Raw genomic sequence first — 17,373 nt, 5'->3', positions numbered from 1 at the left:
CAAATTACACTTCAAATAACTTTTTCCCAAAGATGATTTCTGTCATTTTAGGCTTTTTTTAATCACGCTGATTTCATTTCAAGTCACTGAGGCCCCAACAGACTTTTTTCTGGACTTTCGGGAGATCGGAGCTTTAGCTTTGATTTCTACATTTCCATAATTGTTTATTTCACACCGACATAATGAATTGTTCTGAATCTGCGAGAGTGTGGGCGGGCTTTTGATATCGGGTCTCTACTTCCTGCTTTCTACTGCGCAGACTCTGTCCCAAATCTGCGCGAGATGTTAGCGCCATATTCGGACATTGGCGGCTTCATTTTTCTTCAGTGGAAGGTAGTGTTGCTTCTCGAAAAAATGACCTAAGGGAAGACGTAGCCTACCTGGGGCTCGTCGGTTACTTTTATGTTTTTCTGTGCTGGCATGTCATGGCAATGGCGGCTTTCCCTTGACTACTAACGTCCACTTCACAGCGACACAGTGTGCTTTTTGATATAAATTTGTGCTCTTTTGTCCATTCCGGATTAAATGAGGTCTGAGCGTCTGACATTTAGGCATGTTAACGTTATGATATAACGTAGCCAGCACATCGTGGAGGCTTGTTTCCGTTTTTAACCAATTATATATCAGATATTTATTTGGCACCGCTTTCAGCCAATCATTTGTTTGACCAGAGATCTGAGATCAGCGTCCCAATAAAGATTCTAGAGCGGGTTTTTATACGCCGATTCAGCGCAACTCCTAAAAGGAGGACTAATGAGTGTCCAGCTTGAGGCAGCGCCGGACAGGGAGCTTAAAATTCGGACTGTCCAGCCAAAATCCGGACGTATGGCAACCCTAATGTAACTACACCCTTTGCTTCAGTAGGCAGAACCATTAATATGCAAATTAGCCCCGCCTCCACTCACTCGCTCAACTTTTGCTCAAGTTACTATGCGCACAAGGTAGTTACAACGTTGGACACATAACAGTAGTTAATATGATTAGCCTTGACTACTGATAATAATAATATAAGATAATAATGTGTTGCTAATGTAATACAAACCATGTTCCCGTTCGTCATCTCAGTCTGCCTTCTAAAAATCAGCATCCTTGGAAATGCTTTGAACATCATAAAGGGATAGTTCATCATAACATTATAATATAAACAATTCACCCACTACATTGCGAAATGTACACAATGTTTCCATTTCAACAGAAAAAATATGTTGGTATGGCTTCTCTTGAGACTGAGCTGTTATAGTTAATGATATGCTAAAGCCCGCCCACACATTGATGAGATTGGATACAAGATAGTTTGTGACGTCAGAAACACCAGCGATTTTAAACAGCATTTTTGAGACTGTCTTTGGTTCACTGGACTTTTAAGGAGAAAATACTCCGACCGCAATGGTGCAGTTGACTGATGAATTTGCACATGGTTTGTGTTAAAGCATATTACAAACACCACATAGACATAAACAACATTAAAAACTTGATTTTCACCACAGGGGGTCTTTAACATCCTTTGCACAAAAGGTATGGTTCTTTAGATTAGTGTTTCCCAATCGGGCGAGAGCAGGGGTGCCGTGTAAAAGTCCTTCAAATATATATACACTCAACTAAAGGATTATCAGGAACACCATATTAATACTGTGTTTGACCCCGTTTCGCCTTCAGAACTGCCTTAATTCTACGTGTCATTGATTCAACAAGGTGCTGAAAGCATTCTTTAGAAATGTTGGCCCATATTGATTGGATAGCATCTTGCAGTTGATGGAGATTTGTGGGATGCATATCCAGGACACGAAGCTCCCGTTCCACCACATCCCAAAGATGCTCTATTGGGTTGAGATCTGGTGACTGTGGGGGCCATTTTAGTCCAGTGAACTCATTACTCATAAACTCATAAAGGGATGGACATGGTCAGAAACAATGCTCAGGTAGGCCGTGGCATTTAAACGATGCCCAATTGGCACTAAGGGGCCTAAAGTGTGCCAAGAAAACATCCCCCACACCATTACACCACCACCACCAGCCTGCACAGTGGTAACAAGGCATGATGGATCCATGTTCTCATTCTGTTTACGCCAAATTCTGACTCTACCATCTGAATGTCTCAACAGAAATCGAGACTCATCAGACCAGGCAACATTTTTCCAGTCTTCAACTGTCCAATTTTGGTGAGCTTGTGCAAATTGTAGCCTCCTTTTCCTATTTGTAGTGGAGATGAGTGGTACCCGGTGGGGTCTTCTGCTGTTGTAGCCCATCCGCCTCAAGGTTGTGCGTGTTGTGGCTTCACAAATGCTTTGCTGCAAACCTCGGTTGTAACGAGTGGTTATTTCAGTCAAAGTTGCTCTTCTATCAGCTTGAATCAGTCGGCCCATTCTCCTCTGACCTCTAGCTTCAACAAGGCATTTTCGCCCACAGGACTGCCGCATACTGGATATATATATATATAAAAATGTATTTTATTTTTTCTCAAATTTTTCAAATAATTCTGTCTTTTTAAACTTTGTTCAATGCATGCGAGTGCTGCCGTATGTTCGAATATGACCAGTTATTTTCGCCGTCATCAACCGGGTGTAGTGCCAGAAGACGCGAATGAGAAGCCGCGCGCGCTGTGAGAAAATTTGTCTCTGTGCACTCATCCGACATCCACACATGTCTCACAGCGCACAAATATTGAGTTCTCTTTCAAGTATTGCTCTTGAACGGACCAACTCACGCAAAAAGTATGTCAACATGTCCATCTTGATGAGTATTCTTGCAGACATGGTCTGTATATGCCTTAAGTAAACTTATACAGTCGAAAAAGATGACGCATATCAGAGCATTAGGTCTTAAAGGGGCAGTAGCCTTTACTGCTGTCTGTTTAATGTCAAACAACAAAAGACAAGGACATCACTCACTGCTCTTGATTGAATAGCTTTTGTAAGTTTAATAGGATTCATCTTTAATTTATACAGTCAAATATGCAATGCTATTTTACATTTGATCGATTTCTGTACCTGAAAACTAATGTTAGACGTACCTGAAAAACCTGAAAAGCATAGTTTATTTTATTAGTAGGCCTATCTTTGCTCAATAGTATTTATTTTTGCTGCTGCTTGTATTTAAATTATTTGTAATTATTATTTACTTTATTTTTATTTGACTGTAGTCCTTTTTCCCTGAACATAGCAAATACTGAACCGGACCGAAACGGTGAACCTAAAACCGTGATACAAATCGAACCGTGAGCAATCTGTACCGTTACACCCCTAGCGTAACGTATGCGAGGGGGTGCCACAAAATGGAGAACATTTTCAAAGGGTGCCATGACTGAAAAAAGGTTGGGAAACACTGCTTTAGATCATTAAAATGTTCTTCAAAAATGGTTATTTTAAGATCCGTGATTCTTTGCAGAACCCTGAATGGCTCTTCTATGGCATTGCTGCAAATAACCCCTTTATTTTTAAGAGTGCACTGTTGTGTTGTGGCTGAATTGTAGCATTTCATTAAAAATAATGAGGGGAAACATGTTGGATGGGAGCGATATGGAGATGCGAGGTGAAGAAGTCGCAGGCAGCTGGAGAGAATGGCGTTTGAGAATTACAGATATGTAGAGTAGACATTGAACGCGGCAGGAAGTCGTCACTCTGCTTAATGAAAGTTGTTCTATTTCGGATTCTCCCCCCATTAACTGTAAGGTAAACTTCCTGTCTCAAACAATGCACTTTCCTTCCTGGCAATTGTTTGAGCCATCTATATAACAATGAGTTCATGCAATCTGATTGTGTTTAAAAGGAATAGTTCTTTGATGTCCTAATTTAGCGGTGTTTGTGTCTATGGGACAATGTTTCACCATTGTAAATGAAGTGCTGAACATGTTGGTGTTTATTTTTATCAAGTAACAGATGGGTATACATTTTCTGTGTTCATTTACAGCATGTCAGAGACGCTTAAACACAAATATTCCTTTAAACCAAAGCCCCGATGCTTGATAAAATGTGCATATGAATAGATCTGGAATCAATGTGAAGAGAGAAAGTTACATCTTTCACCTGAACTAACCTTTATTTGGCTTTCAGGAGCATGTGAGGACAAGGTAGACGCTGCGAACCCAATTACACACTGACAGACCTGGTAACGTCGGACAAGTAGAGTGAGTGTTTGAAGAGAAGGTGACACATTAATGAAATTCTCCATAAAAAGGCCTCCTTCCCTTTATAATTAAAGGTGACAGGAACATTCAAAGAGGTGTTTACAATGATTTTTGGTTCCTCAAAGAACCTTGCCGTCAAAAGAACCCTTTTAAAAACCTATTAAAGGCTTGTGCCAATAATGACCCATTAACTTTCCGATTGTGGGCTGGGGCGTCGGACTGGGGGTTAAACCAGGACTGATTACCAGGGCCCCAAGGGGAGAGAGAGCCCTTGAAAAATCTGGAATATATTTTCTATAACTAGGTTGAAGAATATGGGGGCCCATCAGGACTACCTATGCATTGGGCCTGGGATCTTGTGCTACGCCTCTGATTATGGGTCATGGAGTTTAAGAGTCTAGAAGATGAGCCGTGGGTCTAGAACCTTCTGAATCTAATTCAGAGAGAACCTCCAGATTGTCTGAGGAGACTAGTGCACTGAAATTTACAGTAAAAAGCGTCATGTCAGAACGTTATGGGGAAAACTATGGTAACAACATTTAAGGTTTTACAGATTCTCCTGATTTCCAGTTTACACTTATTGGCTTTGGGGTCCGTACGGACTCTACACCATTACCTTTCATATGAAATGTTTCATTTTTATGAAAAAAAAAACGTATAAACTAAATATAAGCTGTTTCTGGATATTGATATAGGTGTCATCTGCTGGTTAGGAAAAAAATTTGATGACCATATGTCCAGCAGAGGCCCATTTTTCTGGAAGTGGCCAAATGCTCTATACCTAACTTTTGTTGTATTTTTGAGAATATATATATTTAAAAATATACAAAATACATTAAAATGAGTGTTTTGACAAAGTGTGTAATTTATTGTAAGTCTTTTGAACAGTCTTTTTTGCAGTAAAAAGCATATGTTGCATAAATGTGCAAAAATGCCATATAAGTTGCCACCAAAAGACAAGACTTGATTTTGTGTGTGTGTGTGTGTGTGTGTGTGTGAGTGTGTGAGAAAATTGCTTTTATGGTGTAATACCCAGCCTTAATTTCTGTGTAATTTTTTATAGATTTATGTGGGATTTATTGATTTTATTGAAAAATGAAACATAAAAAAACTCTTATTTCAATGGGGTCCGTCTGGACCCCAAAGACCATGAGTGTGACTTTTTTTTTTTTTTGCATACCTTCAGAACAACCGAATAAAACCCAGGTGTGTGTGTGTGTGTGTGTGTGTGTGTGTGTGTGTAGACAGATAATGCAACAAAAGTCACAAAATTGCATGACACTGAGATAAAGGAAACAGTGTTTTTTAATGGGGGAACATCCGAACGGACCCCAAAGACAAAATGAGGGTTCTTTTTTTTGTTGTTGTTATATTTCATTAATTAATATATTGTTAATATACCAACCTACTGAAGTACTGAAATATCTGTTGTACAATAATGTACTGACAACCACCATAAAAACAAAGCTGAGGTAAATACTGTGTCATGTAGACAAATACAAAACATTATCATGATAAATATTCATTTAGCAACATAAGATGTAACACGAAACCTTAATGTATACATAACTGACAACAAAAAAATAAGAAGGAACAATTAATTCAATGAAAACACTCATGTGAATTTGATACATTTTTCAATTTATGTCAATATACGGTTTTAAATTTAATAGTGTTTTTTGTATTGTCCTGTTAGATTTATTAGTTATCCACCATATATAAGTTAGGAAAATGTTACGGTAAAATACTTTTTTACAGTGTGAATTTAATGTACACTCACCTAAAGGATTATTAGGAACACCTGTTCAATTTCTCATTAATGCAATTATCTAATCAACCAATCACATGGCAGTTGCTTCAATGCATTTAGGGGTGTGGTCCTGGTCAAGACAATCTCCTGAACTCCAAACTGAATGTCAGAATGGGAAAGAAAGGTGATTTAAGCAATTTTGAGCGTGGCGTGGTTGTTGGTGCCAGACGGGCCGGTCTGAGTATTTCACAATCTGCTCAGTTACTGGTATTTTTACGCACAACCATTTCTAGGGTTTACAAAGAAAACATCCAGTATGCGGCAGTCCTGTGGGCGAAAATGCCTTGTTGAAGCTAGAGGTCAGAGGAGAATGGTGATAGAAGAGCAACTTTGACTGAAATAACCACTCGTTACAACCGAGGTTTGCAGCAAAGCATTTGTGAAGCCACAACACGCACAACCTTGAGGTGGATGGGCTACAACAGCAGAAGACCCCACTGGGTACCACTCATCTCCACTACAAATAGATAAAAGAGGCTACAATTTGCACAAGCTCACCAAAATTGGACAGTTGAAGACTGGAAAAATGTTGCCTGGTCTGATGAGTCTCGATTTCTGTTGAGACATTCAGATGGTAGAGTCAGAATTTGGCGTAAACAGAATGAGAACATGGATCCATCATGCCTTGTTACCACTGTGCAGGCTGGTGGTGGTGGTGTAATGGTGTGGGGGATGTTTTCTTGGCACACTTTAGGCCCCTTAGTGCCAATTGGGCATCGTTTAAATGCCACGGCCTACCTGAGCATTGTTTCTGACCATGTCCATCTCTTTATGACCACCATGTACCCATCCTCTGATGGCTACTTCCAGCAGGATAATGCACCATGTCACAAAGCTCGAATCATTTCAAATTGGTTTCTTAAACATGACAATGAGTTCACTGGACTAAAATGGCCCCCACAGTCACCAGATCTCAACCCAATAGAGCATCTTTGGGATGTGGTGGAACGGGAGCTTCGTGTCCTGGATGTGCATCCCACAAATCTCCATCAACTGCAAGATGCTATACTATCAATATAGGCCAACATTTCTAAAGAATGCTTTCAGCACCTTGTTGAATCAATGCCACGTAGAATTAAGGCAGTTCTGAAGGCGAAAGGGGGTCAAACACAGTATTAGTATGGTGTTCCTAATAATCCTATAGGTGAGTGTATATTCTGGTGTGTCTTATTTGTATATGCGTGTGTGTGTGTGTGTGTGTGTGTGTGTGTGTGTGTGTGTGTGTGTGTGCACCAATAGAACCTCCTCACTCTTTTTATATTTTGAATGTCTTACAAACTCCACATGGCCCTTGCCGTTATTAGATTTTCTGCCTAAAAACCAACAAACCTTTCCTGTTTGACTCATTGACAAAGCAGGCCTTACCCGTCAGCAACGTTTAGTTTAAAAGATGAGCCTGACATTACCTGTCAAGCGGGCTAGAATCCTATAATAAAACGCTGATTGCTTGCCAGTGGTTTTCAGATCTGAAGATGAATCCGGCATTATGTGACTAGATCGTTCGAATCCCGGCTTTGCCAGAACGTACCTGTTGATAAAACTCGGATTGGGAGATCGGAGCCACTGAGGTTTTCATTTTAAGCAGATAAGGGAAAGCTGTGGAAGATGATGGGAGTTTAAATGTGAACCTCACTGAAATTGAAGCAGATGTAAAGGATCACCCTTTCACATGCAGAGTGGTGCGTTATACCAGATTTTCTCAGACTCGCAAATCAGTGGCCGCAAAATATTTAGACATCTGAAACGCACTTAAAATGTCATTGCATTTGATAATATCAATCCAAGTGATATTTATTTTAAATAAAGATATAGCACGAGCACATTTTTCATTTACATGTAATCATTTAGCAGATGCTTTTAACCACATTCGAATAAAGTATGATGCACATCACATGCAATTTATTAAGCAAAACACTTCATAAAAAAGACTTTTGTTAAGTCTATATGATAAAACAGTAGATTAGTGAAACTTTAATGTAACAAGTTCATAGTAAATGTGATAAACTCCGCTAAGGGTATAGAAGATGCTGTAGAAGAACCATTTTTCGTTCAATGAAAAATTAAACATGTTTTTCTATCCCGGTGGGGACTTCAACCTGAATGCACACAGACTCATGGGGACTCATATGAGGACCTAAATTGGGTACAAAAGCTTATAAATCATTCAGAATGAGTTCTTTTAAAGATGTTAAAATGCAGAAAGTTTTGTGTGATGGGTAGGTTTAGGTCTACACTCAAAAAAATGCTAGGTTAAAAACAACCCAAGTTGGGTTGAAAATGGACTAACCCAGCAATTGGGTTGTTTTAACCCAGTGAATGGGTCGTTTTAACCCAGCGGTTGGGTTAAATGTTTGCTTAAAACAACCCAATCGCTGGGTTAGTCCATTTTAAACCCAACTTGGGTTGTTTTTAACCCAGCATTTTTTAGAGTGTAATTACTATAAATTGTACATAAATACATGTAACTAACTCTAAACCACACCCTAATGCTAACCTTAACCCTATAGTAACCCAGACAGCAACATGATGTCGGCCCAGATCCGGCCCACATCTGGTACATGTGGAATTCACATATGTGGGCCGGATCTGGGCCGACACGATACGGCTGTCTGGGAAGTAGTTATTATTACCAAAGTCCCTTTAAGACAAGTAATTTCACTCGGCGGCCATCTTTGAAACGCCTTTCGGGCATTTACTCACTTCCGGCGGTTGCTGTATCCCTTCTAGCCACAACCCATCTGCAGTGCTGCGATGACTTAACTAATCAACGATTGGCTCTTTAATTTAGAAGGCGGGACTTATTCGCCATATTGGGCGTCGCACTTTCTCCCATTCATAAGTAATCGGAGTCCACCATCTTCCTATATGTAAAGCCTTTGTTATTACTCGGTATTTACACTGTAACACGGACACTAAAATAAAGTGTAACCCAGACTTGTTTGCTTAACACAACCATAATCCTTGTAATAGACAGGCTCAAAAAATGCTTGATTGACAGGTCTCCTCCAGATTCAGACGAACTAATGACACTAAGATCAAAGAAGGATGGAATATAAACCTAATTAAGTTACTTGTACAGTCCCGGTGAGCTGTGGGAGTAATTTTCCACAGTGGGAACCATTGTCTGCAATCTCTCTCAGTCTACACTCTCTTATTACACACTCACAGATATTACGCAGAGTGACTCTTTCGCCCTTAATTACGCTGCATAACTCAATAACGTCTAATGTATCACATTTTATTGCATTACATAACCAAATAATCAAACCAAATGGCATCTGAAACCAAATGTTGCTACAGAGTGCATTAGTGCCCATCCACCTTTTCAGCGGCGCTGGTTCAGGATGGTTTTTTTTTTTTACATTCATTTCTTTAATAGGGATTTTAGAAAAGTTTTAAAATCCCTTTTAAGGACTTTTTTTTTAACCCCTTTTAAGTGGTTTAAGCCACGGACAAAGCCAATCAGATACGAGGTGAATGTATGGCTTTAGTGAGGGAAAGAACTACAATCCCATGAAGCATAGTGAACTACATAATCGAATTTAAAACGATGGAAAAATATAAAACTACAAAAATCAAATATTGATTTTATTTAAAAAAAATTAAATATAAGATAAAAAAAATATAATAAAATATGCACAGCTCGTTTGGTGCGTTTTGCTTGTTTTGACTTTGATGGAATTTTCTGTATGGCATCATGGGTAATGTAGTTTTCATCATGAATGTTAAACATGATTATTTTAAGAAAAAGTTTAAATAAACGTGGTCTTCAACAGAAACAAATACCACCGATTAACAACCTTGTAGCTCATAGTAAGTCTGTCTTTAAAGGTTTATAAATTGTCGTTATAATCAATTTCCTTTTTAAAAAAAAGCGTTTTTACTTCTGGAACCCGACATTTACTTTCCTGAGCCATTATTGCACTGATTTATTTTTCTTGGATGTATAAAGTCAGTTACTGTAAAGTTCTCTCTCTCACACACACACACACACACACACACACACACACACACACACACACACACACACACTTGTCTGGTGTGCTATCTTTGTGGGGACTCTCCGTAGACGTAATGGTTTTTATACTTTACAAACTGTATATTCTCTCCCCTTACACTAACCCTACACTCTAAAAAATGCTGGGTTAAAAATGGACTAACCCAGCAATTGGGTTGTTTTAACCCAGCAATTGGGTTGTTTTAACCCAGCTATTGGGTTGTTTTAACCCAGCTATTGGGTTGTTTTAAGCAAACATTTAACCCAACCGATGCGTTAAAACAACCCAAATGCTGGGTTAAAACAACCCAATTGCTGGGTTAGTCCATTTTTAACCCAGCATTTTTTAGAGTGTAGTAATAACTATAAATTATGCATAATTACATGCACCTAACCCTACTCTATAGAATGTAGCCTACATGTAGTTTTTTTAATACACTCTAAAAAATACTGGGTTAAAAATAACCCAAGTTGGGTTGAAAATGGACGAACCCAGCAATTGGGTTGTTTTAACCCAGCTATTGGGTTGTTTTAAGCAAACATTTAACCCAACCGATGGGTTAAAACAACCCAAATGCTGGGTTAAAACAACCCAATTACTGGGTTAGTCCATTTTCCACCCAACTTGGGTTGTTTTTAACCCAGCATTTTTTAGAGTGTATTACTAAGTATTAAATGTATAACTACAGTGTAACAAAGACACCTTAAAATAAAGTGTAACCATAAAGTATTACTCAAGTCTGTTTAGCTTTAGGCATTGAAACTTGTGCACACACACACACGCACACACACTCATAGACAGTTTGTAATTGTCAATTTTTATTTGCTCTTGTTGAGATTTTTATATATTTACATGACTTTACATGTTTTTTGACACAACAAAATTCTTTATATGTGCATAAATAGTTCGCCAAACATCAGACAAGCTCATATTTTGCTCAGTTAACAAGATAGAGCTCAAGTTACACACCAGTGCTAATATTACATTTTATTTAGTCAGTCATAACACTGACACGTACACACACTCACGATACACTCTTTTGCTCCCACCCAATCAAAAAGAGCTGCATGTTATCGATGTAAACAAATAAGACGCACGTCAGCCTAAGAAATGAAGCCCAAGTTCTCACCAATATTAAACACAAACCTGAAGTCACAGACTTTAGCCATAAAGGAAAGTGCAACGCGACATAATGTGCTGTAAAATAAATGCATCATTTATGAGAATGAACACAACATTCCTCTGAAGATTCTCATTCATGGTAGATTATGAGATTATTCTCTCTTCCACCATGCATATTTAATATTTTTAAGTAAGGACAATGCAGAAAATGACATAATGAGATAAATAAATCTCATTATGTGTGATGAAACTAGGTATTACTTGATAAACTCTTTTATTTATACAGTTATTTTCATGTCTTTTTTATACATCCCCATCCCATCAGGCTCCTGGGACGCCACAGGCACACTCTGACTGGATTTACACGAACAGTCAAACTGCAAACACTGACTGGATTTGCGGGAACAGTCTAACCCTATAGACTGACTGGACTTTCGGGAGTTGCACGGGTCTTTCAAAGAGTCCAACCCGTCTTTGTTCCGGGCAGCAGTCAGCTTGGTCAGGAGGGTGTTCCTCCGGATGCTGCTGTCCGAGTCCTCTTTGTGGAACTTGTTTTGGGGTTTGCTCCAGCAGGGGAAACAGCCTAAGAAGTCGTAGAGGAGGTGACCGCTGAAGAGCATGTAGATCCACGGGTTACAGCAGCTGTTGAGACTCGCCAGCAGGGCAGAGAGGGTCACTGCTGCGTTTTCAGAATCTGAAAAGAGAGCCAAAGATTTGATATGACAACTGGAAGGTTGCAGGTTCAAACCTTGCAAAAGTTGATACATCTGCATTCAGTTTCAGGAAGTGTTCAAAGGGTCTGGGCAAAAATGATTGCAGGTTGAACTACTGTGGCTAATGATGTTTCTTAAGCCGCGTTTCCACCGAAATTACCCAGAACAATTTGTCCCAGGAACTTTTTTTCCCCCAGACCTGTTGCTGTGTGCGTTTCCATCGCGGCCTAAAGTACCGCGAAGATTAGGCAAATTAGTCCGGTGACCTAGGACTGTGCGCAACTTTCTGCTGGATTTCGTCCTCGGCATATAAGCTTAATAAAGCCAGATCCTCTTTGTCTGTCCATCATTCGTATTTTTTAAACTCGACCTTGACACTGAAGCAAACAACTCTTACTGGATGCACCACTTGGGGCCAGATTTACTAACAGTCTGCGCCAGCGCAAAACCCTCTTTTGCTGACAGCTAGCGCTGAAAAGGTGTGGACTGCGTTATTTTTGAGGCTGTCCTTATTGCATACGCATTTGTAGGAGTCTCCCTTTCAGACACAAAATTCATGGGAGGAGAGTATTTAAATGAATCATGCAAGGTGATTTACTAAGGTTTGCGCTCGTTATTTTACTGGTGTTTGGGTCATTATTTACCGCCCAAAAAGGCACGTCTTAAACCAGATGCTAACTGGTAGATTGTGTTGGTCATTATGGAAATAATCGGCCGCATCTGCGTTCTTTAATTTGTGCGTCGTCAGTAGATCACGCACAGAACCTTCCACTCCCATTGACGCTTTTTTGGAATTGCGTTCTCACGCTAATTTGGCCTGTTCAGTAAATCTGGCCCTTGGTGGTTGAAATAAAATGCTGCGTGAACTCAACCAATCGCTCAAGTCCCACCCCCAAAAGTTCCTAAACTTTGAAAAAGTACTACCTCGTGAGCAGGGACTTTCTGAGGGGGATATTTTTCCCCGGACCTTAATTTAGACCCTGGTCCATGCGGTCGAAACACACATGCTGTATTCGAAATCTCCCCCTATACACTCTAAAAAAAAAAGGGTGCTATATGGTCAAGCGGCAACCTCCCGCAGTTTCTCTTGAAGCCCATACGGAAGTGACTTAAACTGCAATTCATCGACTGGCCGTTAGGGACAGGCTCCAGAAGGGAGCAGAATCTCATTTAGCCTCATGTTAAAATGCCCAACTTTACAGCAGAAAAAAACATGTTTGCAGTCTGGTACAAATTGTGGTTTTGGTCTATATGGCTAATTTTGCCCTTCATGATAACTGTGAGGGGGGTGAATTTTTTTATAACTCATTCGTTTACATTATATAAAGCATTAAAATTCTGCATAATTAAGGGTGTGGCCACTTTGAGTGACAGGTGGATAGACATTTATCTGCTGTCTGTTAGTCATCGTGTCACTTCAGCTCCGCCCACGTCCCGCCTTTTTGCCCATTTTCTGTTATCGGGAAGTGACATGCTGCCAAGATGGCAACGGCCATCTTGTCCATACTTTGCACTTCAAAACTGCTCAACAGAATCCTATGGGTAACGTCACGGACACTACGTCCATATTTTTTTACAATCTATGTATATAGCACTAAAAGTGGTTCTTTGCTCATAATCATAGGGGAACCATTTTAAGTGCTGTATAGCACCATATCTTAACAGGTTCTGTATATGGTAGCGGTGCTATATAGCACCTCAGTCCTCCCAAAGAACCGCTGAAGAACCACTGAAGCACTATACAGCACTTTAAGTGGTTCCCCTACAATTACGAGCCAAAAAAACACTTTTAGTGCCATATAGCACCATTTATTTAGAGCTTACCCTCATTCACTATTCCCTACATTACTCCACTAATCTAGTCCACTTGAAGGAGTGAATGAAAACGAGAGAGTGAATTCGGACACTGAGTGCACTGAAAGGGCTTGCAGTTTAATAATAATTTAAAATCTAGAAAACTGGCAGCTCCAGTAGTAATGAAAAGATGTATCTTGAACTCTGTCATGGAACAATTCTCTAGCTGTTGAGCATACATCGGCTGTACACTCGTTATTGCGGTGCATTGTGGGATTGAATGAGTGCACTCGGTAATGTCCACTATGGTTTCGGACACAACTACAAACGGCTGTCTCCTCAAATAATGCCCTATTCGAGGGTATAAGGGGCGATTTCAGACACAGCCACAGAGTACCATGGGGAAAGTTCCTGCGGTGGAAATGCATTAAAATGTATTTAATTTACTCTCTAGGTGAAGCAATAACATATTTAGGGCCGGATTTACTAAACAGGGCAAATTAGCATGAGAGCACAATCCTATAAAAGCACCAATGGGAGTGGAAAGTTCTGCTGATCTACTGACAAATTAAAGATCGCAGATGCAGCCGGATCATTTCCATAATGACCAACACAATCTACCAGTTAGCGTCTGGTTTAAGGCGTGCTTTTTTGGGGTGGTAAATAATGGCGCAAACACCAGTAAAATGATGAGTGCAAACCTTAGTAAATCACCTTACATGATTAATTTAGATACTCTCCTCTCATTAGTTTTTTTTGTGGCTGAGAGGGAAACTCCTACAAATGCATATGCAACAAGATCAGCCACAAAAATAACCCTGTCCTTGCCTTTTCAGCGCTAGCTTTTCTCTGTATGTCTTTAGTAAACCCCGACAGTCGTTTTTTAACGCCAAAAGAGGGTTTACAGTGGAGCAAGCTGTTAGTAAATCTGGCCCTAAAACTAAAATCAGTTTTGACTCATATAATAATAATCTTTGCACTGCAGTTTTGTGCAATCTGATTATGCACAGTTCTCCTGTTCCTCAAGCTTGAATGAATACATAGTTGCTAGATCAATATGCCCTCTCAGACTTATGAACAAAATATTAGGTTATATCATTTTTTCCTTCCATTGTGCACAAGTATGTCTATGAAAGATGCACTTCCAATAAAACAATATTAGATTTAAATAAGAGCTTTATGTAATGGTAACGTATATAAACACTGATATTAATGAAAAAACAGTAATACAAGCTCCTGTATCCTTTAATTCCAAAGGAATGCAAAAAAGGAACCCTCTGAGAGCCAGAAAAGATCTTCCTGGATAAACTGGAATTCTGAAAAATACACTGAAGCATAATGCAGTATGATCTTATTTATTTTGTTTGGGCTTATTTGGAGTGCTTAATATCTATAGAAATCCCATAGCATTCCCATTAGTAAGGACAACATGTATGCAGTTATTTTTGTTACACCTGGTTCGTTTTATGCCAGAATTATGCTTTGAAAACCCAATTACACTTGAAAGGAAAATAAATGATGGGCTTGAAACCCCTCAAATTGAAATCAAAGAAAAAGATAAGTGTGTCTTAAGGTGATCACTACCGGCAAAAACACTGTGTTTTCATGCATTTTTCAATTTTGGCCTTATTGGCTTTTCATGAAGTGTTTTGTCAGGAAAGCATCCAAAATAGACTTTTAAGTGTAGCTTTTATAGCACTTTATCTATGCGTCTGTAGGTTTTTAATTACAGTACATATCTTTTTAAAGGCTGTTTTCTCAGAATGAGTTTTTTCAGATATCTTCACTTCAGCAGCACTTACAAACTTTACAGTTTTATTCATATCTATAGTCTTATGGTTTTTACTATAATTTGCCTAATTTTATACAACATTTTATTCCTAAAAAAATGGTAACATTCGATTTATTTCTGGCTGTTGACAGTATTTTTTTTATTTATGAGTGCTAAAAAGAGATATCCAAAATCCACTCAGTAAAAACCTTTGACTCTAATAAAAAAATTATAGAAGAATTTTGAACCAGACTTCATCCTAGAAGTGTTTAAATATGCAAATGAGGCATTATCTAATTAGATATGCACTAATTTGCATATTTAAACAGAAAACTTGTAATAGAGAAGATGTTTGCAATTCTTAATATAATCAATCGACTGGGGAAGTATTGGGATATCTATTAGTAGCCTATTTTTACCCTGGGGTGTCTCGCCTTAAAATTATTTAGTTTTTTTTACATATTTGCGTTTCAACAAAAATGTGTGACTACAACAGAGTGCGCAAAATAAGACAACTATAATTGCTTTTTCGCAAGTACGTAACCATAGCAACAGATCGCCATACGTTAGCCTACGCCGAAAAAAACAAAGTTTGTGACTATTTATTATGTTTTTATAGAATTAAACAGCACATTTATGATTGAAAATAATGAATGTTTTGTTTAAATATCTTTAAAACGTCGCTGTGACGCCAAAATACGAACCTTAAACGCTCGCGTCCAGACGACATTCTTCGACCACCTGAAAGTCTTCGAATAAATTTTTACACTTTAAATGTATATTTAGATGTAATGTGTGTACCCCCATGGCAACTTACCGTCCCAGGAGAAGTTCTCATCCCAGACCGACCACATTTGCACGGTGAAGAACGGAGCCCAGCACACTATGTACGCCAAAACAATCACGAATGTCATCTTCACCGTTCGTAGTTTGGCTCTCGAGATGACGGTGACGCTACTGACAGACGCCTTTCCAATCATCCCGTTCTTAGTGCCGTGTGGGGAGTTTCTCTTGGTCTTGCACTTGAGGTTCTTCCAGATGCTGTGGCATATGAACCCGTAGCAGATCATGAGGATGGTCACAGGGATGAGGAAGATGCCCACGGTGATCCAGGTGATGTAGGCTCGGATGCCCCACGGCTCGATGAAGTGTCCCCAGCAGTCGTACACATCCGAGCCGTTCTGGATCTCGCTCAGGGAGAAGATGAAGTACTGAGGGGTGCTGAGCAACAGGCTGCAGAGCCAAGTGGACCCGATCATGATGTACGCGCGCTGCGTGGGCTGCTGGAGGGTTTTGAGAGGGTGGCAAATGGCGATGTAGCGGTCCAGTGTCATCATTACCATCATATAAGTGGACGCGAACATCCCCAGGACCTGGAGGTGCTTGACTATCCGGCAGAGGAAGTCAGGTCCGTAAAACCTGAAGGTGATCTCCCAGCAGAGCTGTGGAAGAACCTGGAAGAAAGCCACCACCAGGTCCGCGAGACTCAGGTGCTTGATGAACAGGTGCATGCGCGAGCTCTTCTTCTTGGTGTTGTGCATGGCCAGCAGCACGCACAGATTTCCGATGACCGCCACGAGGAAGGTGACGCTCAAAACCGTGATCTCCATTTTGGCCACGGCCTCATTCCTGCCGAACGGGTCGGTGTCGTTGCTCGCCGTGATTTGGTGCGACGTGTTGCCCATGGTTGGGTTTGGAAACGAGCTGCGATTCTCGTGCGTAAAAGCGCGCACGCTCTCTCGGGTATGTGGAGAAGCGCGCGCTACCCCATGGGCTCCGTTGCGCACTGACCCCCGTGCGTAAAAGGCAGCCGATCGGGAGTCCCCAAGTGAGCAAACTTAGTCTTGGAAGGACCGATGCATTTAAGTTTCAGAGACACGGATCATATTCTGATAGTCCACATAACGGTGCCTCAATTGTGGTGATCTGGCTCACAAATGTCATGAAGATCGTCTGATAAGTGTTGCATTCCTTAAATCCAGCCCCCACCGAAGAGGCTGACAAGCTCGAGAGCCCCTCCTCTCTGTCCTCAACTGCACGCC

The 17,373-nt window shown here is 40.1% G+C and overlaps 1 protein-coding gene across 1 annotated transcript; it reads right to left on the bottom strand.

The window, feature by feature from the left end:
* Positions 1-10,727: 10,727 nt before the first annotated feature.
* Positions 10,728-17,311, bottom strand: avpr1ab (arginine vasopressin receptor 1Ab). Its single transcript, XM_079817305.1, has 2 exons — positions 16,149-17,311; positions 10,728-11,747 (listed from the first exon to the last, which is right to left on the bottom strand). The coding sequence occupies exons 1-2, from the start codon at positions 17,014-17,016 to the stop codon at positions 11,332-11,334; spliced, it is 1,284 nt and encodes a 427-aa protein (XP_079673431.1). The 5' UTR covers positions 17,017-17,311; the 3' UTR covers positions 10,728-11,331.
* Between the last annotated feature and the right edge of the window lie 62 nt (positions 17,312-17,373).

The sequence above is a fragment of the Gobio gobio genome (assembly GCF_949357685.1).
Source record: "Gobio gobio genome assembly, chromosome: 5".
NCBI classification, from domain to species: domain Eukaryota; kingdom Metazoa; phylum Chordata; class Actinopteri; order Cypriniformes; family Gobionidae; genus Gobio; species Gobio gobio.
Note: the sequence above shows the minus strand (reverse complement) of the source record. Positions and strands in the feature narration are given on the sequence as shown.

What these genes read in the sequence shown, in the direction of transcription:
- avpr1ab (XM_079817305.1), bottom strand. Translation starts at nt 17,016, where the DNA reads ATGGGCAACACGTCGCACCAAATCACGGCGAGCAACGACACCGACCCG. An exon ending in TGAGAACTTCTCCTGGGACG is followed by an intron (nt 11,748 to 16,148) that starts GTAAGTTGCCAT and finishes CTCTCTTTTCAG; the next exon opens with ATTCTGAAAACGCAGCAGTG.